Source organism: Colius striatus, chromosome 2, assembly GCF_028858725.1.
Source record: "Colius striatus isolate bColStr4 chromosome 2, bColStr4.1.hap1, whole genome shotgun sequence".
NCBI lineage: Eukaryota > Metazoa > Chordata > Aves > Coliiformes > Coliidae > Colius > Colius striatus.
In genome coordinates, this window is record NC_084760.1 from 22,559,760 (window position 1) to 22,584,251 (window position 24,492).

At 41.0% G+C, this 24,492-nt stretch overlaps 1 protein-coding gene across 1 annotated transcript; it reads right to left on the reverse strand.

Moving 5' to 3' along the window:
- Positions 1–3,376: 3,376 nt before the first annotated feature.
- LOC104563389 (elongin-A-like) lies at positions 3,377–23,863 on the reverse strand. The gene is made up of 11 exons (XM_061990859.1): positions 23,785–23,863; positions 16,296–16,352; positions 14,305–14,417; positions 12,589–13,291; positions 11,069–11,168; positions 10,055–10,219; positions 9,374–9,471; positions 7,523–7,703; positions 6,912–7,035; positions 3,698–3,816; positions 3,377–3,556 (listed from the first exon to the last, which is right to left on the reverse strand). Exons 1-11 carry the CDS (start codon positions 23,860–23,862, stop codon positions 3,495–3,497), a joined length of 1,800 nt encoding a protein of 599 aa, XP_061846843.1. The 5' UTR covers position 23,863; the 3' UTR covers positions 3,377–3,494.
- Between the last annotated feature and the right edge of the window lie 629 nt (positions 23,864–24,492).

The window sequence follows — 24,492 nt, forward strand, 5'->3', positions numbered from 1 at the left end:
AGCAAGTGTGAGATTCACACCGTATGAGGGGATTTGTTTTCCCTCTGCTGAGGTTATCCTATGACTATGAGAAACCCTCAAAGATCCCCAGCTACCAGACAGCCAACAGTGCCATGCTCAGAGTTGTAACATCCTCCTTGCTGACAGGGATCCCACTTGTGCCTTACTTCAGCAGCTGCTCAAATACTGAGCCTTGGAACAGTCACAGCTGACAACAGTACACAGAGCACTTCATTGAGGTCTCCAAATTCTTCCAGAAGGCTCACATCAAACCCTAAACCTCATCCTGGCTTTGGCCCAGGACTTAGCATTTGAACGCCTACATGGCTCCTGAGAAGAGTTTAGTTCCTGGAACTTTACATGCCTTCTGAACAAGATCTCATGAGAAAGAACGATTCACCTTAAAACTGTGCTTTCTCCTCCTGCCACAAGGGCTGTTTAAACGGCAAGATCACACATCCTCTTAAGTGGAACAACAGTCAGGGCAAGATTTCTTCTTGAGCTCAACTACTGACAGGATGGAAAATGTTCCTGAATGCCTTAAAACAAACATTGTCAGGAAGTGGAAAGTGGTTTCTATGCATGAAATGGGCAGTTCAAGAAAAATATTTCTCCATTTGTGGTCTTTTCCACAACAGGGTTTTCCTTCTCTGACCATATATTTCTCCCATTACTTATTTGATTTGCTAGAAATGAACATGAAATGAACACAGAATTTGCTCATCATCTGGAGTAAAAAGCAGTTGTGCTGCTGTGATGTAAGGCTCCAGACCCAACCAACCAAAAGTCTTTCCATAGATCCCCCAGAAGAAGTGTGATCTGCTTCTGGTCTGTACACTCCAATATCATTTATTGTTAGGTATGTCAGATGCCTTGCCTGGTCTATGCATTCTTGGCAAGAACTCCTTTTTACTGTAGTAACTGCACACAGGGATGGAAGGCAAGAGACTGCAGAAGCATCTACATTAGTGTTTTAATTAAGATTAAACTTACTTTTGAAGTAAGCTTTGAATTTGCCTCCATGTAAGCTCTGAAACATGTCATGAAGCTATGTCAAACCACAAAAACAAGATTTCTCATAAATGAACCAGGAGATGCATTCCCACAGCTCTCTGAACACCCTGCAGCCTCTGCTGGGCATTCAGTCCACAGAAACACACCACAGCACATCACAGGTGAAAGAGAAGCCCTAGACTAAAGTACGTGTTGCACCAACTACTTTATTGTAACGGTATTTGCTTGTCTACAGTGGTTTCTCATACAGAAATTGTCAGGAAAACAATCTGATCCCATGAGTACCCGCTGCTATCTCTTGCCAGAGCTACATCTACAGCCTTTGAAGTGAGAAAGACAGAAGAGGAAATGAAAGCCACTTAATCTTGAAGTCAAATTTGCCCTATTCACAGCCTTGTCATCAGCAGCTCTTACTTCAATTAACAATGCAAGTCTATTAGTTAAAACAACTATTTATCCTTCAGTCTCCCATGAGGACACTCCTGTCATCTGTAGCTGCTCTGAATGGTTACAACTCTATTCTCCAATACCAGAGCCCAACAGAAAGCTTAGTTACAACTGTCTTTTCTTACATAAAAGGCTACTATGAACAACTACAGCAAATAAAAGTGATTTAGCAAAAAAACAGAATGCTTGAACAAGTCACACTATACTAGATACAAACCTCCAGCTGAATTAAACTTCCACCACTGATCAGTAACTGTATGAGTAGAGCTGTTTGTAGGACACAAGGTGGTACACTGGCCATCCAGCCAGGTGTAAGCCCAGAATAGCTCCTCCCATAAGAGTTCTTTACAGGTGTGGATGACAGACATCACACTACCTCTCCTTCTAGTCAATGCTAGTTTTAATCTCAGAGGCAGAGAAAGGTTCCCAGTTTCCAAGTCAACACACCTGTTCTCACCTCTCACTCTTTTTAGTGCAACTATAACGCATGGAGAAAAATAACAGCACAGTAGGGCACCTGCTGACTTCAAATCCCTCTATAAATAGAGCATTCACAAAAGGTGGTGAATATGAGTGACTGTGTTACTTGTCTACAAAAGCCATTTTTAGCAGCAGTATATTTGTAATCTACCTGAAAATACATAGGGGTGGTGAGCAAGCTCTCACACATAAGGTGTCTTGAGTAAGAGACAGTAACTGGTTTCATGCCGATCTTACCCTTACTCTGTACTTCAGGAGTTCCAAGATGCCAAATCTGATAGAAGTACAAAGGAAGAAACAAGATCTACTTGCAGTTACTGAGTGCAGTCTATAGAAAGAGTATCTCCATTTGTAAGTCATGCCTTCAAGGCAAAGTCAGATTTAAAATTCATGCAAGTGAACTGGTTTCTAAAAGCAACCCATTCATAGACCAGCCCCAAACGGCAGCAGTACCCAGCTCTTTAAAGGGCAGCTATTCAAGACCAATAGGTTTTTCACTTTGAAAAGAAAAGGCTTATATTTAAGGTTGTGTGCTAAGCTTCTTCACAACAGCCTGAGAGCAGAGGATCAGAGTATTTCTCTCATCTCCAGACTTAAATGGATTTTTCTGCATGAGTTCTACAAGATGACCACAGCATCAAATTGATGACATTCTTGGTTTCCCTCCCTTCTGCTCGTTCCTAAAAATACTACCTCCCACACAAGGACTTCAGATGCTATCACAATGGCAGGTCTGGTTTTAATTACTGTACCAAAAATTGCCCAAATAGACAGAGCTCCTGAATAACACATGATTTCTTGTTAACTCACTGTCATGGCCTGCCCCATTTACCCTGGAAGTACATAAATCCTGTTTTAAAAAAACCAATTTGAATGTAAGACATTGTCTTCTCCTACCTCTCCTTTAAAAGCTCATTGCTTAAGTCAAGTACATGGGCTGAAAAGCACACAGCATCCCAAGTAAGGATGTTTCCCAGGCCACTTCCACAGGGCCAGAAAACTCCAAAACTGTCTTACAAACAGCCTTTTGTTTCCAGAAGAGGAAAAGCTCAAACCTAAATCACGTTTTCATAAAACCAAAAATACAGAAGTCTCCCTAGGAAAACCTTTAGTGAAACAAATACACTAAGTTTACAAAACTAGAGACTCCCACACCTCTTTGCAATTGTGTTAAGTACACATTGCGGCTATTTCTACAAGACAACTTTAACCTTGGCAAAATAGATCTGCAGCATAAATGCTGCCCTGAAAGGCTTGTGCAAATGTGTACATAAACTGGTAAAGACAGCATCTATAAAAGTCCATATAAACCGATTTGTCATCATTTTGTACGGACCTTATTTCAATTCAGATTTCCTCATTCATGAGTAAGAAAGCAGCAATATGAAAGGACTCAGATGTTTCAATTTTTTTATTGCAAATCCTTTGCCTCACAGTGTTTCATAACTATTTTAATTAAGGCAAATTAATGTTAATGTAAACATTCTTCACCCTCATTAGCTGTAGTGTTGATATACGAGTAGTCACATAAGCTTCAAATGTGCAGCCTCATTTTATCGCCGTCCAGCTCTATGCTTCAATGCTTGCAAAGTCTTCCTCATGATTGGACCAACTTCTTCAATAACAACCAAAAGAAACAACCAGTTAGGATTACAGCAGTGCATGCTAATACCATTTTAAGTCATAATACTAAGCATGTATTACTAGACAGCAAGTTAAAACAATTATCTTTATAATCTTAGGAAAATCCATTTACTTTTGATAGGCTTCTTTCCCTCTTGACTCATTACACTTGACCTAGAGTTTCCATTGTTGCTAGTATGGATCAGATCTGACGCCGTGTTATTTCTGTCTCCACCTTCTGGAATCCTTGTTCTTTTAAAATAAGAAAATAAGAAAAGTTAGCTTTTGATACAAAACTACCATTTGCTCTGACTCATTTGGGAGAGAAAAAAACCTGATCAAACATTTAAGACCTTACATCTCATAGACAGTATTTTAACAAGTCATAGGATAATTCAGGGACCTCAGGTGAACATTTAGGCCATTACCATTGTTGAACAAATTTTCCATTTATTATTAGGTTTGATGCATCTTATTTGTCTTTAAAATTAAATATTCAGAATTTGTAAGAAATCAAAATGTTTAGCAATGCCACCGTGATTCATCATGTCCTGTGTTCTACTTTGGTCTTTGTGTTTCTTAGTTAGCAGCTGAACTGCTAACCAGCTTTCTGCCAGAAAGTGAGGGCTAATTTACACAAGTTTGGCTTATTTAAAGAAGTGGAAATGTCTATGAAAAAGCATAACTAACCCTAAGTACAAGGTTGGGATTCTCAAACAACATGCCAAGGACTGAAGTCATTAGAGTTGATGCTTACTGCTCAAGACAGTTAAACCAATACAGCATTATTGGCATCCTGGGATGCATCAAGAAGAGTGCGGCCAACAGGTCAAGGGAGGTTCTTCTCCCTTTCTACTCTGCCCTGGTGAGGCCTCACCTGGAGTCCTGTGTCCAGTTTTGGGCTCCTCAGCTCAAGAGGGACAGGGAACTGCTGGAGAGAGTCCAGCGCAGGGCCACCAAGATGATCAGGGGAATGGAACATCTTTCATATGAGGAAAGGCTGCGGGAACTGGGGCTGTTTAGTCTGGAGAAGAGGAGACTGAGGGGGGATCTTTTTAACATTTATAAATATCTAAAGAGTGGGTGTCAGGATGTTGGGACATCCCTTTTTTCTATAGTAGCTAGCAATAGGACAAGGATCCAACATGTCCAAATGGATCGCCTGGACATGTTCCTATGTGACCTGATCTAGGTGGAGCTGCTTCTGCAGGGGGGTTGGACTAGATCTCTAAAGGTCCCTTCCAACGCCTACCATTCTATGATTCTATGATTCTAAACTGTCAGCATGATGTCAGCAACCTTGGCTGGCTGGGAAGCCTTAGAGCTTGTCACTGATGTCTGCTGACAGTTATTGTATACCACTGCATGCTGAACCACAAATGGCAGCCTGCTTAGGGATACTCTGCTCTATGACCTTTTCAGCTCCTGCAAAACCCAGCTTCCTCAGTGAAGACTCCAGCTGTAAAAAACTAAAACCTGCAAAATCAACAGGTTTACAGAGAGCACGGTCAAAGAAGTGAAGTTTAACTCACTGTGCCTAAACAAACTCTCATTCCTCAAGAAAACAAAGCAACAACCCTCTTACAACTTTTTTCACACAAGAGCAGCTCTTCCTAATTTACCGTGCCTGAGAAAAAAACATGCAGAGCTTTGAGCACCTCATTCAGCTACTAGTCTGGACATTACCAAAGCAAAAAGGACATTACACTACCAAACTTGAAGCATCTAAGCTGGAAGGTTGGTCTGTCACAACAGATACAGCCTCTCACACGGCAACCAAAAGCAAAAGCCTCACTCAAATTGCCTTAAGCTACTGACTTAGTGGAGGACTATCTTTTCATTCAAACAGCAACAGTGTGGAAAGAAGCTTTATAATTTCATCAGCTAAAGGTGCATCTACAGAAACATCATATCTGGCAAAAAAGCTGATTTTAAGAAGTTCATACGTCTAGGCTGTCATTCTTGCCCCATACCATCACTATCCTAAGCAGCAAGTTAAGGTTGCTTGACTAAGTCAAACTCCTGAAATACACAGAAAACACTTTCCCATGGTTTTGTAGGGGTTCTCCACACCCAGTAAATCCATCTCAGTTCACTTAACTGCTCATCTGTCAAGACTGAACTCTGCACAATTGCAAACACTGCAGCATTGTAACATAAACAACTTAAAATGACTCTCCTGACATGTTCAGCTATACTCAGTCTTGCATCACATTTACAACAGACTTTTATCCTCCCTATTCCCAGCTGCCACTATCCTCTCATATATTGGTCAACCTGCATAACTGTTCCCTAATTCAGATTAATGAGAAACGTTCCACCTGCCACTCCCCCAAAGGGATAGTTGAGAGAGCTATTTGAACAGCAGTTATGCCAACAAGGGAACAGCCACAGGCAACAGAGGGAGGGCACCACACTCACCAGCAGCCACAGCAGAGTGATGACAGTTTTAAGTAAAGATACCCATATTCAGGCGGTATGAATACTCTCCGGTAACTTTTAAAGTTCAGCTGCTGGCACACAGACTCATCAACCCATGGGGTGCTTCTGAATCAATCTGCTGCTTTTTTTTTTCTGACAAGAATAGCTACTCAAACAGTAAAAAACCAGCAGTTTGTTTCCACACAGTGGAGAAGGGAAAAAGAGGCAGAAGCTAGAGCTAGTTTATCTCCCTGTTGCAGCCATCCTCTTGGATATAAGGAAGTTGATTAGGCTGGCGGGAACAGTAGGACAAAACCACATCTCAACTGTACTTCTCACGGCTTTTGAGCAACTCTGGACCAAGATGTCACTAAAAAATTGGCTGTATGCTTTTCAAAGGAAACATCTGTGGAATTCCAGTTTTCTGTTCCTCCAATGATTAGTCTTGGCTACTGCTAAAGGACTGACTGTTTCAGACACTTTAAGTTGCCAAAGCAGAAACCCGTCATCAAAAATATTAGAAGTTGTGGAGATTCATTCTAATCAGCTCTGTCACTCCAGACAGCTGACTGGGATTCTATGAAAGCAAAAGAATGTATGATGTTTCCAGGCAGATTTATAAACAAGAAACATCAACACTGGAATCTGTACAGGATGTCAAGCATTGATAGTGAAAAAACTAGAGAAAAACTACAGCATCCACTCACTCTACAGCTGGGAGAGTGAATTCACCACTGGCACCTTGGAGAAACGTGCAATGCCAAAGCATACGCAGCAGCAGAGCACACAAGACTTAAAAGGCAAGTTAGCATCTAGCCACTAGCTGCTTAAAAAAGCAGCTATTTGTAACTTTAAAGATATTTTGCCAGCAAGCTTCTGTGCTGATAAAGACACCTAAACTCCAAAGCACAGCACAGAAAACTTACTTGTACTTTGCTATGGCATGAAGTTGGGTGACAGGTTCTGCTGTGCCGTGGATCTCCTGCTGCCGGCGAATGTTCCTGGGTGGTTTTGCTGCACTGGTCATGTACGCCATTTTTACTTGCCTACCTAACATAGAAGCAAGGAACAGAGGATATGTGACTTGCTTTGCCCTTTATGTTCAAATCTCAGTCAATAATATGGTTGTGTGGCAATTTCTAGGTTTAAATTGGGAAAAGCAGAATCCAGTACCAAAACAGTAACTGAACAATGGCAAATCACAGACCGACTGCATGCAGTAGTTCTTCATATTAACTTCAGTATTTCTAACTACATTTGTATTATTTGCATTGTTGCTTAGAGTTCTCAGTCTAACCAGCAAGGTAAGATTTATCTACTGTATGCTGCAAGTATTATGCATTCATGTATTGTATTAATGCATATGTTTTTTGAGAAACTTGTAAGTTAAAAGGAACTGTGTCCATTTTTCATGACTTCTAGAAGTACACTGTTAGTGCTCACTGCAAATAAATCACTAAACCTTACACATTAAGTGCCAAGAATAGCAGAAGACACTGGGTTTTGCAAGGGGAAAAAAGCTACCCACGGATTTTACCTTTTGGTTTCTCAGACTGAGATGAAAGAATACTTCGCGTCAGCAACTTCAGCTTTTCTTCTCTCTGATTAAATAGTCTCAAGTACATTTCACGCCAAGACTCATATTCCAGGAGGTTGTCATTTTTAAAGTCTCTCTGGCAGTGTTTTTTCCACAAGTGGTCAGACTCTTCTGTAAACGTCTAATTTGAACACAAAGTATTTTAAATCAAAGATTTTTAAAATCACATTTTTGAGAGTAACTGCAGACAAAGCAGACAAAGCCCAATTCCCTGGTGGAGAAAGGTAAAGAAAGGTGCAGAACAAATCCCACCACACATGCTGTGACAGGTACCCCCAACACGGAGTGTGGCAATACCATGCAGACATAATGATTTCAGCCTAGAAATCACACAGTTGAATTCAAATAGCAGAGCTTTATATTTGAGTTAATGAGCCATGTTTACAGGTTAGACTTGTTTCCAGCACAAGCTCAGGCCACACCAGCTCTCAACTTTAGGCATGAAGAAAAATGGCCAACTTGCACTACAAAGTGCTGCACACTCAGAATTTTAACATCCAAACACATCAAGGAGCTGAAGTCCTAACAGCGTAAGAAATCTACCACACACACATGAAATCTCATCCTAAGTACCTTTCAACTGGCATGCTTTACAGCCTTAACAGCTTGTAACTTGAAAACAGTTCTATTATGACTTCCTCAGCTACTCAAGTGGTAAATATAGAATCACAGAATTGTTTAGGTTGGAAAAGACCTTTAACATCATAGAATCCAATCATTAACCTAACACTGCCACATTCACCACTAAACTACATCCTTAAGTGCCGCATCTACATGTCTTTTAAAGACTTCAGGGATGATAACTCCACCATTTACCTCCCTGGGCAGCTTGTTCCAATGCTTGATAAATCCTTCCATGAACAAGTTTTTCCTAATATGCAAACTAAACCTCCCCTGCCACAACTGGAGACCATTTCCTCTTGTCCTACTGCTTGTGACTTGGGAGAAGAGGCCAACCCCCACCTCACTACAACCTCCTTTCAGGTAGTTGTAGAGAGTGATCATGTCTCTTCCTCAGCCTCCTCTTCTCTAGACTAAACAATTCCAATTCCCTCATCTGCTCTTCATAAGACTTGTTCTCCCGATCCTTCACCAGCTCTGTTGCCTGTCTCTGGATACGCTCCAGCACCTCCATGTCCTTCTTGTAGTGAGGGGCCCAGAACTGAATACAGTATTCAAGGTGAAGCCTCACCAGGGCCAAGTACAGAGAGAGAATCGCTTCCCTGCTCCTTCTGGCCACTATTTCTGACACAAGCCAGGATGCCATTGGCCTTCCTGGCCATCTGGGCACACTGCTGGTTCATACTGAGGGGGCTGTTAACCAGCATCCCTAGATCCTTCTCTGATGTGCAGCTTTCCAGCCACTCATCCCCAAGCCTGTAGCACTGCCTGGGGTTGTTTTGGCCCAAGTGCAGCACCCACCACTTAGCCTTGTTAAAACCTCATACCTCTCCCTCTGTAGAGCCTTTCTGCCCTCAGAAAGGCAGATCAACATTCCCACTTAACTTGATGGTCTGCTGTGGTCTTTTTTTCCCCTTATTTTCATAAGCAGCGATACTTTTCTATTGATATTGGCTTTCACTTCATCAGGAGTATTAATTCTCCCAAATGCTTTCAATCCTGCCACTCGAGAAAGGGAAACTCAACAATGACAGCTGAATTGAATGAAGTGAGTATGCAAGACAGAAAACCAGTGTGATCTGTGGAGAATATAAAAAAAGGTGCATGGAAGAAAGAAACAGATGCCTCGTGTCCTTTGTGGTTCCCTGACTTGAACAAGGCAGAATTTACCGGATTACATTCCTCTATTCGAAACAACTGCTCTGGTGTGCAACGTGTTAGCACAGGCTCAAGAATTTCAAAGGGCACACCTCCTACTTCACGTAACACTACAAGAAAGGATAGTACTTTCAGTACATCATTTATTTCACTCAATGAATAAACACCACTCACTAGCTGAAAAATTTAAATACAAGTTAATTTTAGCAAGCATTATACAGAACACATGTTTTGAAGTCAGACTACTAAAATATTTATAAATCGGCAGTTCCATACCGACTGGCCGCTATATTCGAGGTTGGAGAAAGCATCTTTGAACAGCTATTGCCCCACCTTTACTGATGTGCATTACTCCCTTCTCTGTCTACACAAGGGAATGAACTCTTGATCATGAATTCTAATTTACAGTAAACAAATATCTTTGAGAGTAAACAAATTAGCAGGCTTTTTGATATATAATTTATAGGACATTAGAAGTTAACTAGAATTGGAACTTTAAATAAAGGTAAGCTTTCAAAAAACCCCTATATCTTAGCACAGCCGTAAATCCATTTTTTAAGTACCTTTCAACCTGCTTTGAGTTACTGAAGGTAAGACAGTATCTTCTAGTAGGCCAGTTGCTGGCATGGAGGAAAAAAAGAAACTTGCCACACTTTCAGGCACCGCCTGCTACAAATGTCTTAAAGTACTCACAATCAATATTATTTTGAAGCTCACGGATGCACAGTTCATACAGTGTAAGCATCTTTGAAAGGCAAGCTGTTTTAGAGCCAGAGTAAACTTGCATTTTATTGTTCAGTCTCCGTCCTGTGAATGGAACTGTCTCACTGACTTGCTGAGGTGCTGCTACATCAGCTGCTAGGGAAGCTGCAAACAAAATGTCACGCATGGTTCCCTTTCCCTTCTGACATTTTACAATGCTTTAAAACATTCAGGTTTGAGAGAAACCCAGCTAGCGGGACACATATATATCCATTTATCTTGAAATATCAAGTTACTGAATTATAGTTTGGGACTCTTACACACATTACACATCACAGAAGTCCATTTATCATCACGTAAAACTAAGACACAGCGTACACTGCAGGTGAGCTGCACCAACTCAAACCATCCTCACTTTATTTGGCTTGGGTCTACACAAGCTGTATTCATATCGAGATTACTCTGTTACCAGCCTACAGCATACTATTCATCTTCCTGAATTATCCCAGAGAAACCAGAAGCTGCAATAGCAGTGAAGTTTCAAGTTCAGAGTGATATATCACTGAAACCTCACAAGAGCTGCTTGAGGAACCACTGGCACTTTATGTCACTAACTTACAAAGGTGCTAGCAAGTTCCAATGCCAAAATTAGGCCTAGTGCTTCCTAGATTTGCCCTACCCAAGATAATTTCTCCTAAGGCTTTGCCTGCTATAAGGTACAGACAGGAGTAAAGATAAATGGAGTATGTAGAGCTCCACCTGATCCAAGGCTTCTCTACACCTGTGGTAACCTTCCACAGTAACTCTTTATTCACCAAGTCCTAAGAGGGAAGTCTTTATAACCCCCTTCAGCTTCAGCATGATTTCTACAGATCAGAAAGCAAAGGTGAGGCATTTCCTTGTCATAGATCTAATAGTTTATTAGGAAAAGGGATAAAGACTTCTCTGCATAGAGCTGTAAAAACCTGCATCGCTTCACATTTATCACCCTTCCACCCTACTTACCTTTAAAGTCTGCAACATATGGGGGAGATGAGATTGAGAGGCCTGTCAGAAATTTAGGCAGAGGAGTATTAAGAAGATCTTGAAGGGATGCCACCTTGGCCTGTAAACAGTCAGGGAAACATTGCTTCAATATTACAAATTTGGGTTTACCAAGGCTTAAAATTAGCTACAAAAAACAAATCACCTTAATCAAACTCCAAAGTTAGCTAGGATAACTAGAATTCATGCTCTTCTGCATTAAAATTTACTCACTGGGTTACTCTTTAGCATACCCTTTCACACTCTACTTATCAACACCACATCACAAAACAAACTTAGCGGGATATCTGCAATCAGTACAGAAAAAGAGATTCAAGAACAGAGTAGATGTGATTTATCTGTAAGCCTGTTAGCTGAACACTACTGAGGTTAAAAGCATGCAGTGAATGAGAAAACTGCAGCATGACAAACCCACAATTAAATATTTGAAGGCAAACTAAATGCCATACTCAAAGATAAGAAACAGCTTTATACCTGCTCCTATCAAGTCTCTTATATTGTGCTGGATAAGCCATTTAGCCTAAAATTTTCAAAGATAACCCCTTAAAAGGGGATTTAAAGATGCAGCAGTCTGATAAGTACAGGTCCCTATATATGCTCTGCATCATGTGTAGCATATAAATTGGGTATTAGGCGTCCTCCTTTTCTAAGGCAGGCATTTACAGGCCAAAAGAAGTTCATCTCAATGTCTTTAATAACTCTTCACAACCCCTTGAACATCCTAGATTTCTCCTCAAATGTTTTATGTTTTTAGTATCATACACAAGTCTCTACATAAATATTTCTCCATCTGGGCAGAAAAACATCGCATTTGACTGCAGATCTCCCACAATAAAGCATGGAGCTTTCACATCACAGTAAAGATAAAAGACTGAAGAGACCTCTAATTCCCAGTGCACAAAAAGGAAATTAAAAGGTCTAATTAATACACATGTTTAGATCTACCTTGTCTCAGAAGGAAGTACTTAAGCTTCTTCCACTTCAGGGGACTGGAACAGTTCACATCACAAACAAGTACAGCTATTTTTATAAGTAGCACTACGGTTTACTTCAGTGCAGTACAAAAAAGTTTAGTTCCTCTTCAGACCTCAAAATTCACTATTAGAGAACCACTGTCCCTGACAAAATTACTGCCCTATACACAAACACCTGCTACAAGTTACAAATCAGACTGGTCAAAAAAGGAAGGAGAGAACACCTTTACTTTGCAAGTAAAAAGCAGATCAGTTGCTACAGATCAAAGACTACTGGAAATCATCCCAAAAAACACAAGACTATTGTAAGCTGGCAGTATGCAATAAACAAGGGGTTTTTTTTTTCTCCAATTACTGCAGCTATTGGCAATTGCAATGCAGCTGATGTCAGAGCCACAAAACTTGTTGCTTAAAATAAATACAGCCGAATTTCACTGAAAGTTAGACTCCAGAGCACTTCCTCATCTACAGTTCATTCGCTGTTATCTCAACCATGGAGTGGTTTACCTTTTTAGTGGGAGTTTCTGATTGATCACCTTCACATCTTTTTACAGCCTCTTCTTCCTCTTTTGCATGAGAAAATTGTGAAGGCTTGTGTGGCAATGAGCTGTCCTCCTGCTGTTCACTGCACTTCTTTGGGCGCTCACCTGTAGAACAAGTCTTCCTCTTCCTTTTTTTTGTAATTTGATCATAATTAAGATAATATTCAAAAGATTTAGTAGGGGGCTCAAATTCCTCATCACTAGATAATCTGGCTTTTTGTTTTATGAAAAGCTTTTGGCTTGGTTTCTTCCCCTGCTTAGTGTTTTTCTGTTTGGAAACACCCTTACTGCACTTTTCTTTCAGGAGTGACAAGTCTTTATTGGCTGCAGAGGAACGCTGCTTCTCTGAAACTTTCTTATTGCCTGTAGAGGTTCTGTCTTTGAAGTTGCTTTCTTTAGCTTGAGGACTGGTACCCTCTGAAGCATGCTTAGAAACAGTGTTGCTACATTCTCTATTATCACATTCTTTTTGAGACTCAGTATCTCTATTTTGGGAGGTCTTTTCACTACAAGCACGCTGCTTATTCAACTTTTTATAAGTGGCAGCACTATTGGAACTTCCGCAGGCCAGTACAGATGTTTCAGGCTTCTCTGAAGGTTTAATATCCTTAGAAACAGAAGATTTTATCTCATCTTTCTCAGTATCTTGTTTTCTTCCTCTGTGACCACTGCAACATTAAAAAGTCATCCCATGCTACATCTGATGCCAATTTCTTGAACAATCAATCCTTTTACATATATTAGTAAAGCTAAAAGCATTAAATCATACCATGTGTCAATTTTATAAGACCCAGAACTGTGCTCTGCTGTGCTCTTATTCATCCATTATCAGTACAAAATACCACAGAAGCAGCTCAAGGGTCCAGCACCACTAAATATCTCAACAAGAACTGACAACAAAACAAGCAGGGAGTAGGGACATAACTATCAGTAGGAAAACATGCCTGACAATACTACTTGCTTGTAACATGTTGGTCACCACTTTTTACAGAAGATTCCCTGCATGCTTTATAACACAGACATGCTTGTTGAAATAGCTATGCTCTGTATGTGACAAATCAGATGCAGGTCAGCCTTTATGTTTTGATTGTCACATATGCCAGTATTTCACTTTCCTGTTGTTTGAACAGCTTCAGATTTAAAAAGCACTACTTAAGTCAATCTAAACCTTTGGCTTTCTCAGCAAAACTGCCTCAAATTGTCAGAGGTCTGCAAAACACCTAAAGCACAATCAGCCTGGCCACAACAGTGGTGGCCACTACATTCTGAGAAATCACATCTCTTCAATGTGACTCCTCAAATACTGGAAGCCCCTCTCCATCCACAAGAACCTTGTAGAAAAGACCTATAACCAAATCACTGGAGAGCTGCCTCACTTAGGCACCACCTCTGGGAAGAAAGAGCAAGCTTCCCACGTCCCTGAAGTGAAAAGCAGTGGCCAACACTGGCTTAGTCCTGCTTGACTCAGGTGGGACCTAAGAACTTGTATGAGTCAAAAAAAAGCAGTTGAAGTCTGAGTGCTAGCTGCCTAATTGACCAATATTGGCCACTCAGACTAATTTCTTCCATTCAATTTACGCATTTGTCATTCCAAACACTTTCCTAAGCTTTGTAAGACACATTATATAAAACTTACACTACAGTATAATTAACACTTAGAAAAAAGTTAGTTCACACCTACCTTTTCTTTTCTGCAGAAGTAAGTTTTTTCCATTCTTTTACCAGGGTTTTAGCTACATTCCCAGCAGCTGCATGTTTCCTAAAACTGTTAACTGTTTTGCCTATGCCAGTTTCCTGCCAAAGACAGTACAAGAAAGATGGGTAGAATAAATCATTACTAACAACCCAAATAAAACCTCTAAAGCTGCTGCTAACAGCAATAGCCTAGTAGTCAGAGTAGTCACACGGCAGCTAAAGAAATACATGCACTCTTTACACTGCAAACAGAACCGAAGGAAAGGTAGACATTTATAATCAAATATGGGGAATAAAATGCAGTCTTAATTCATAAATCCAAGAGAAGCCATTTTCCTTTATTAAATGTACGTATTTCAGGAATTTCACTCAGCTCAAATACTTATGCCCACAAAATGCATACTGCTCCAGTGAATAACATTAATCAAGTCAAATTCCCTCTAGGCTTATGCAGGTACATTTAGCATGTGGAGAGCATATATGATGCACATATTGTCATCTAAAACACATCTGAAGAGGAGTAGTTTAGGATAGCAGGGTCAGAGGAGCAGAGTTCACATGACTAAATTCAGTCCACAGTTTCAGCCACAGGAAAAAGAGAAACTTGACATTTAAAATCTGTCCTTAGCTGTTTCCCCCCTGTACCATTATTTTCACGTTACTATTGTGCCTTAAAGTCTTGCTTTAGGAAGTTTTATGTTGTTTAAGTACAACTCTCTTGCAGACTTTAAGTGTATATAGAATCACAGGTGTGTTTTTTTAATCCTGTATTATCAGTAAGTGCCTCTGATTCATGAACTCTCAACTTTTAAGATACAAAGCCCAGAATTCACTAAGTTAGCAGCAACCAGTTAATGCTCTAACTAACTAGTGAAATGATACATCTGTCAACTTTGAGCAAAAACTATACACATGCTATTCTCACATAATCAGCCCATCACACCTTAGAAAGGACTTCCTTAAACTCACTTTAAGGATATTTAGCTTTTGTATAATTTGAGCAATCCTGGGTTGTATTGTGGGATTATTTCCAAAAGCTGTTTATGTTCTTCAAATGCATTAAAATATGGGGAATCATCAGTTTTAAGACATCTCTTTTCCTCTACTTGACTTGATAGCTTCTATCGACTTCTGTCACATTATAAAACATGCAAGTTTCCTGGGAACATGAATTGTCTGCAGAAACCCTTTGTCACTATGAACTACTAATTGTGATATGATATGAACCTGCTTCTGCAGGGGAGTTGGACTACATGATCTCTAAAGGTCCCTTCCAACCCCTACCATTCTATGATTCTATGATTATTTTCTCTTCCATTAAAAATACATAAATATTGCTGTGTTCCAGCATAAGTTCACCTGTGTTTAGGCAGGCAAGTGTCTTAACCTGAATAGGCCAGACAGTTATCACCATATTTTTCTCTAACTCTTCAAAGAACTCTCTCTGAACAAAACATTTTTTTCTTCCCACAATAGAGACACATTGCTTATAAAAACTAGAAGCTTCACAAACCAGTGTGAGAATTTCTAATATAACATTTGATAGCTTGGATAAGAATAAAAGTCACAAATAGCCTTACTTGGATGCTTGTTCTTTAAATGCAAGAAATTAACCTTAAGCTGCTACCAAAAGAGCAGACTTAGATAACTGACCTAAAGAATGGTTCACTCATATTTGTTCTACCTTAAGCACTGACTTGAAAACAGTTTTACAACGTGCAGGAACCAATGCTGAGTAGCAAAGGATTCTCTATATGCTCAGGTTCCTGTTCCTACATTACTCAAATTATATGCCTAGCTTCCAGGCAACTATTGGAAAAGGGTCCATGGTTCCTTGTCCAGTGCTCTAAACAAATCATGACTCAGTCAAAAAAAAAACCACCACAAATCACATGGTCACTGTGTCTGTGACTGCAGATCCATAACATTTACACAGTAATTCACTATGGAAGATCCTATATATTACTGGTCACTTACCACTAGAATATCCAGTGATACATCCAAATCCTGTAGCATCTTAAGTGTTTTTATGATCTGGAAGGAAGCATTATATAGTTTTTTTAAACAAATATTCATAAATTCCATTCTGTTTTCCTCGTGCTTATTCACATGTTAAATGCAAAAACACTCAACAGTGCTAAGAGAAATATCCAGTAACTCCAGGAAAATGTAAGTGCTCCTTCACATCCTCACTGCATATCAGGGTTGTGCTTGAAGTCTGCATTGTGAACCAGTACAGTTCTGCCAACCCCTCAATTCCAGTAACACCAGAAAATCCAATAGGTATGAATTTACCACTACACAGATTACATTAAAGGTCAGCAATACAAACCACGTCTGCATGCCCACAATCCTCATGTAGCAGTGACCCTTATTTGTCACAAATTGAATAGAAAAGCTGCATTATGCAGAACCACCATGCAAAAATCAGCAACTCTCCCAGCAGGTCTCCCCATCAGCAGCACCACTTCAACAGCTTGGGCCAAGTAAAGACAATAGAGATGGTGGGAGCCAAGTTTAAAAGAAAAAAGTAAGGTTTTTGAAAACTTGACTGTAACTTCTATGTTAACAAAACAGGTACAAGCTAGAACTGGATATTTTGTACTGGCAAAGCATACACCTGTTACAAAACTCAACATTTCCATCAAAGCAGGAAATAATTTTTCAAATACAAAATGCTCACCTTTCTATGAGAAGTGTTTAATAACACAGAAGTCTCATTTATAAGCAGAGCATAAATTTCCTCAGCAATAAAACACAGCTTCTTTGGTAATGAATATATGGCACCTCAGAGTCTTGCAGTTGACCACGCACAAGCAGTTCGCTTTATCTTTCACAAACCTCCATGATGCCATATTATGCAGATGACAGAATCAATGTGCAACTGAAGTAACAGCATATTCAGGCTTTCACAAAGCCTGGAACACTAGCCAAGTGTCTCAGATCATTGCCACTTCTAAATGCCACAGCAGGAACACAAAAGTGACTACCAAGAATGTTTTTAATAACAGGTATCTCAACTTAAATAACTGATAAACTGTCCTTTATCCTATTGGATACTGTTTCTGAAATGGTGTTGCAGAAGGTGGGAAAGGTATTAAAATAAGTCAGTACATTTACAAATTGCACTGGGGGATATTTTTCTCTATTGCTGTTCTAATTTGCACTGTTCCTGTAATGCATTAGTAGTGGAATCCTAGGTTTGATGCCGAATTTCACCGTTTACAGTGGGCTCTATCAACATGCCTAGCGTGCAGCTCTTCCTGTGAGTAGTTCAACACGTGCAACTGTTTCTGAGACCTAGAGAAGTACAGGAGAAATGCTTTGCAGCCTGGGAAAAGGAGAAACACTGCAACAATAAGACATACACCTAACAACACAGATAACAAATCAACTCTCAAAAAGTTCACCAAACTATAAAAAAATCACAGGACACATACCTCTGTAAGGTTCCTGACCAGAATTTCAGAATCAGTACAAAAGCCATGTGAAGTTCTGCTTATCTCCTCTTTAAGAGTAGGATGCTCCTTGAGCCAGCAAATCGTGTTAAGAATATAAACAACGACGTTAAAAACAATTTTGTATCCTACAAGAGCTACTCTTCCTTCTGAAAACAATATAGGTTTAACATTTAACTTCTTCCAGAGGCTTCACAAGTATAGGCTACATACTTCACAAGCTGAAGAACTTTTGTAAATAATCAATCAGGGGAAAAAAAATGTGTTGCAAAGATACTCGTGTAGAAAGAAATAATAAATAATTGCTCACAATACTAATCACAAGCATTAGAAACTATGATAGTGGCAGATTAGTTCAGCAATTAAATGAATGGGCACATGTTTCTAAATTAATTTATTTTGCAACTAAAAAAGAAAGTACTCATTACTCACAGGTCTGATTTTGCTCTACAGGATGACAGTGCGAACTACTGGGAAAAAAAACCAAAAAAAGCCCACAGGCCAGAAACATTAGCACTGAAGAACTGAATGCTGAAGTTGAAGAGTACTAAAAGATATTTTCACCAAGCTACAAAGATTAAGAGTTTCCTCTTGATTGCTTTTGGACTAAGTTAATGAATAAGCCGAGTTCATTTCAGAACAGATCCAGGAAGCAGGCAATTACCATTCATACAACTTCAAACCACTAGGCTAAATGACAAAAATACCTGGATGACAAGCACCTCCAAATGTAGCCAACACATGTTAATGAAAGATAAAACTTCCAAAGTTTTCTAAATCAAAGACCACACTGTTCATTTTGCGTTCCTGAAATGTGTATAACATTTGTCAAATTAAGACAAACAAGAGAGTCTCATTAAAAGGGAAACAGAAAGCCTTGATTAAACACTTTGACAAGCCTTTTAGGAGAAGCGATTCTGATCTCTAGAAAGCAGAGAGCAGCTCAGACTGAAGTGAGATCAGCGGCGATGTCTATAAAGGACTACCAAGTGAGAGAGAGCTCCATTTGCCTTGTACTGTAACTGGGCCAAGAAAACAACAGTCCCTACCTGCAGGTAGGAACCATCCATCTTCAAGCCCTTGGCATTCAGAGCCGAACTTACAGACAGAATTAGGAAAAAAAGCAATTTTAATTTGCAGCAAACATCAGTAATAGAGAAACTTTGTATTTACTCTATTTACTACAGAGTTCTCATTTCTCTATCAAAGACTAGGAGAGACTATTTGCTTTTAAAACACAAAACCCAAGCTCCAGTATCTATCGGACTTTGCTGAAAGCTACAGAAAGGTTTACCGTGAAGCACAAGATACAGCAAAGCCTATCACTGAAACTAACTCTCCTTAGAAAAACAAACTTTGGAGTCATGATATTTATGTCATAGAATCATAGAATGGTAGGGGTTGGAAGGGACATTTAGAGATCATCTAGTCCAACCCCCCTGCAGAAGCAGGGTCACCTAGATCAGGTCACATAGAAACATGTCCAGGCAGGTCATTGAAGACCTCCAAGGAAGGAGACTCCACAACCCCTCTGGGCAGCCTGTGCCAGGGCTCCCTCACCTGAACAGTAAAATAGATTTTTCTTATGTTTAAATGCAACTTTTTGTGTTCCAGCTTCATCCCATTACCCCTTGTCCTGTTGCTGGCTACTATAGAAAAAAGGGATGTCCCAACCTCCTGACATCCACCCTTTAGATATTTATAAATGTTAATAATATCTCCTCTCAGTCTCCTCCAGACTAAACAATCCCAGTTCCCGCAGCCTTTCCTCATCTGAAAGATGTTCCAGTCCCCTAGTCATCTTGGTGGCCGCGTGCTGGACTCTCTCCAGAAGTTCTCTGTCCCTCTTGAGCTGAGGTGCACCACTACAGCTACTCCATAAAATAAGTCATAAAGAGAAAGTTATTTATCTGCAGCCTGTTCTTGCTCTAACCATATCTTACCATAGCATGTGTAGGACATCTGACTTATCTCACTGGACTGTACACAGGAACCGTTTCCCCCAGGTTCTTCCATATGCACAATGCTTATGTAACCCTGCACTGGTTTTCAGACTATTTTACCTTTATCCCGCATACCACAATCAGCTACCCTCATGGAGAAACTCTATTGACTTTAAAAGAGATGGTAAACTTTAAAGAAAAAAAAATATATTAAGAACATAAAAGTTACCTCTACATACCACTCAAAATATTCTGTGTAAATCCTAAATACTGAAAGATGATCCAGTCTAAAGAATGATCCAAAGCCTTTAGGATTGAGGGATTTTTTTCCAATAAATGACATTCCAAAGCAAGCTCAAAAGATGGGTCTCCATGCAACAAACAGACAACAGAAACAGTACCTTATGGACAAACATAGAGATGGTCCACCACTGGTGTGACACAAGTAAAATCAAAACTGAAAGCAAAGAGACTGTAAGAACAGATTCTAGGCCCACTGAGTTTGGTCTCTTCTCCCTGCACCAGTGTTGCTCCATAAAAGTGTTTGTACAGTCCCCTCATTCCTTCTAGTAGAGGCTGGGCTCTCAGGAAGGATGGAACCGTTAAGAAGTCTTCAGGCCATCTCTGGTCAAGTGACCAACTCAACATTTCACCCCAGTAGCTTTCCTGCTTTCTCTCCTTCCCTCCTCACTAACTAGCTGCATTTCTCTTTGAAAAGGGATCCCTCTGATTGTTTAGCTCACTCTCTTCTGTGAGAGAGACCATGACATTTCACCAAGTCTCTAACTTCTGGCAGAGATAGACACCTTATTTGATAGAGCACTAAGACTCTGAAGATGTATTATAAAAATAACTCAATGGATTCTCAAGCAAGGAATTCCTAGGGTCTCAGTAAAAAAAAAAAAACAAACCTGTTTGTCTGAAAATATTTATCTAGTTTTGTTTTCAGCTACTGAATCTAATGATCTCTTTCTGCTAATTCAAGGAGTTTTCTTTCAAACATCTTACACAACACAGAAATGTAAACACTAATCACACACTTCACCTTGGTTCTTTAGTAAGTTATGTTCCGCAGAGCTACAGCCATTCTCTGGCTGCCTTTTTACCTTTCAAGCTTGGCCATGTTGTTTAAAAACAGTCCCTAGAACAGGACACAATATTCCTGTAATTGTCCCTCTAATACTATATAACGGTAATAACATAACCTTGCTAAGCTACCCAAAGATAGCATTTATTCCATAAGCCACTACATTGTGCTGCAATTTCATGCTCAACTGGTCATACATCAGAGCTCCAAATCATTTTCTGAGTCACTGCTTTCCAAAATACAGCCTCCTATCCTAAGTGACCTATATTCACAGCTCCTAGCTGTGACTTTCCACTAAGCCATGTTAAAATGCATGTTGCTCAAACTTGGTTTATAGAAGAGTCTATTTAACACAAATTATTTCACTATTTGTAGTATTTCCCTACAATGCTTGCTATCTTCTAAATCAAGAAAGATTTGAGTAGTATCAAGAACAGATGCATAATTACCCTCCCACCCCAAAATAAAATACCACAAACCCGCAACCAAAACCACAAATGAACAGTATTTTCTGATGAGGTCTGGCACTTATTTTTGGTCAGTGCAATTGAAACTCATTTTATATATTGCATCAGGCCCGTAACACTGCTACTGTAATTAGCATCATACAGAAGCATACCTTAAGAGACTCGCATACATTTATAACAGTGTCAGCTGAATATGATTTAACATAAATTTGGCAGCAGATATCTACCTAAAGCCTCACCAAGTGGCACAGACCATGGCATCATCTTTTAATTCTACATCAGTCACATCTCATGTGCAACATCATACAGCTAGCTGTTCAACACAATCCTTCATAATCAACATCAATGAAGACCACTTCATTTTAATGCATGAAAAATAGCACAGTATCTTTTTCCTGTCCTGCTGAAACTTCCCTAGTACCTTGAGCACCACTCAATACCTAAATCATTAGTTCTGTTCATTTTTTGGTCAATTTTCTGAAAGCTCACTGGTGTGACTATCAGTCCTCACACATTAAGAAGCCTTTTGACGTGAACAATCACTGATCCACATCTTCCCTGGTTACTATCAGATCAAGGCATACTTAGAAATTATTATGTAGTGCCAGAACAAATATTATTCTCAAGCCTGGAACAGAAACATTCGATGCCACCAACACTCACCTACATGCACACTGTAATACTGATTTATTGTTACTTTCCCATATACCTAAAACTTTCCTCTTTGCCTTTAAACATAATAACCATATTTTTTCCATTTTATTAGCAGTGCATTTCATGACTGCCAATTTATGGCTATCAGTTTCTCACTTCCCCTACCCCTCCTTAGCCTCTGTTATCCGTTTATACTTCTATTTCACTAGACAGTTTTGTCAAGGACAGTAAAGTGCTGCAGCACCACCCTTAGTCCCATTTTATGCAGCACCTCCTTGCAGTCATGACACACAAAAACTGTGCATCCCCTTCCTTAACAGAGCCAAATCTGCCATGGCAGATTTTTCACTTGAGCTGGATGTCATTTGAAACTTACTGGTTTTGGAGTCACTTAAAAATTAATTACCTCCTAAATCTCTTGTCAGATTATCATATCAACACCATCCCCAAGTATTAAAAATAAATAAATCTCAAACACTAGAATATCTGATCAAACCACCTGAAAAAAAAATTAGGCTCACTGACCTGCAAATTAAAATATGTGAAGAAACACCTGCACAGGGGTTTGAATTTTTGACAAAGCCCACACCACTGGCACTCAGGAAGATAAACCATTAGCGGCTCAGAAAATCAGTATTTCCTACATATGCATACACACACACGCTGAAAACACACTGTAGACATGATTAATAACTATGCCTTTAAAGCTGATTAACTACCACACACAATGCAACTTCACTGACGCCCTCTGCCTGCAAATACTTCCACAAACTTGTGACAAATTTTAACATCTTGGAACACTATCACAGCAAATGAGCTGTACTTTCAAATTGAATTTAACCCTCAAAAACCCTACACGATTTTGAATACACATTCCTCAGTCAAATGCCATTTATTACTTTGTAAAACACTAAAGCTAAGTGGGCATCTCCTGCTTTGCTTCCATTTCTGCTGCTCAGAAAACTGAGGATGTCTTCTTCCCCCCTCCACCCTGGAGTCTCTGCTTATCTCCCCGTCTGCCTCTGAGAACCTCAAGTGTCAAGCACAGCTTCCATAGGCAGTTCTGATGCATCCCTCACTGATGTTTGCTTGCTTCCTTATCTAGCCCTTGCAGCTACTGAGCAGTCCCACTGTCCTACAGAGGTTAATTCCTTCCAGAGATAAGAGTAGCTTTGTTCTTTATGCACAAGGAATAGCAAGGTGTGACAGCTCCCGTATCTCGTTAAAACAAAGCAGAAACACCTATTTCACGAAGAAAATGTCTTACAAACATAAGAGACTGGCACCCCAGCTGATGCTGCTGTGTTCTGACCTTGGCCTGGCTGATTCCACTTTATTCAACCAGGGTTACTTGTTAGATATAACAACATATCTGGCTTTGCTTGCTCTTCTTCTCCTCATCTAACTACACGCAGGGGCTCTCAGCCACCCACACCAAGCTTCGGCCCACACCCACTCGGGAAATAGCCATGCATAACCAAGCCCTCCTTCAGCCCCTCCCGGTCACGGCAAGGGAGGGAAATAAAATCGAGGCCCAGCGCCAGAGTTTCACACTGAGGTTCCCCTGCGCGGCCCAGCAGGCTGCGCCAGCTCAAACCCCTCTCTCGCTGCTCGTCAGGGCCGGCAGCCTGCGGCGGGGCGGGAGGAACACAACAGCGAGGGAAGGCAGCGCGGGCGCGGCCAGGCTCCCCACCGGGCTTGTCTAGGCAGCAGCACCGCAACCCAAGGCCTCTCCCCCGCCGCTACGTTACATGTGTGCACGGAATCATAGCTCGTATACGTTAAGAGAGCGAGCAGCTTCCTAACGCCCCCGGATGCACCGCCGCCGCGGAGACGGCGGGGCCGCAGGGAGAGTACCTGCGCCGAATCCTGGGCACACCCTAGTCGCTCCTTCAGCTCCAGCACCCTCTGCGCCACGCTCCGCCCCTCCGCCATGGCAGCGGATCCGACTGCTGGCCTGGGCCGCCGCGGCCCTTCGTCCTCCTCCCGCCTCTCTTGTAGCCGCGCCCGCCGCGCCATTGGCGGTGTTGCGGACCCGCGCCGCTGCACCCCGCGGTCTTTCCCCGTGCCTGCCGGCGGCTGCCGGTGCCCTCAGCTCCCCCTGCTGCCTCTCTGCCCCTCACGGAGCCACCGGGCCTTCCGAGCACTTGCGCACCTCAGCCGGAGCTTTCCGCGGGGTTGTCAGGAACTGGAGCGCTCCTGTCGCTGCCCAGGCCCGAGCTCTGGCCTCCGGTATTGTGAAGGCAGGCACGGCCAACGGGGCCCGACTAGAAGTGGCCCTTCCCTGTCAGGCTGTTTGCCGTTAGGTGCGGCTGTTTGCTACCAAACTATCAGCAATAATAAAATCTATGTGCTTTTCTTTGTTCTGCCACTTTCAGCTGTATTTAAATGTGCAGTACTGAACAAGCACAGCTATAATTGCAGTAGGACCATGGAGTGGGTGGGGAGACAGCGGGAGCAATGCCGTGGGATATACACTCATCCAGCAAGGGCAGACCATCAGTTAAGCCAAGCCAGCCCCTGGAGAAGCCTAGAGAGGTCTCTGTCTTCTGGGTGCACCAGGTG

Coding starts and splice junctions, on each gene's coding strand:
- LOC104563389 (XM_061990859.1), bottom strand. CDS start 23,862: ATGGCGGAGGGGCGGAGCGTGGCGCAGAGGGTGCTGGAGCTGAAGGAG. Junction 9,472..10,054: donor GCTTCAAAATAATATTGATT/GTGAGTACTTTA, acceptor CCTTTCTTGTAG/TGTTACGTGAAGTAGGAGGT. Junction 7,704..9,373: donor GAATAGAGGAATGTAATCCG/GTAAATTCTGCC, acceptor TGTTCAAATTAG/ACGTTTACAGAAGAGTCTGA.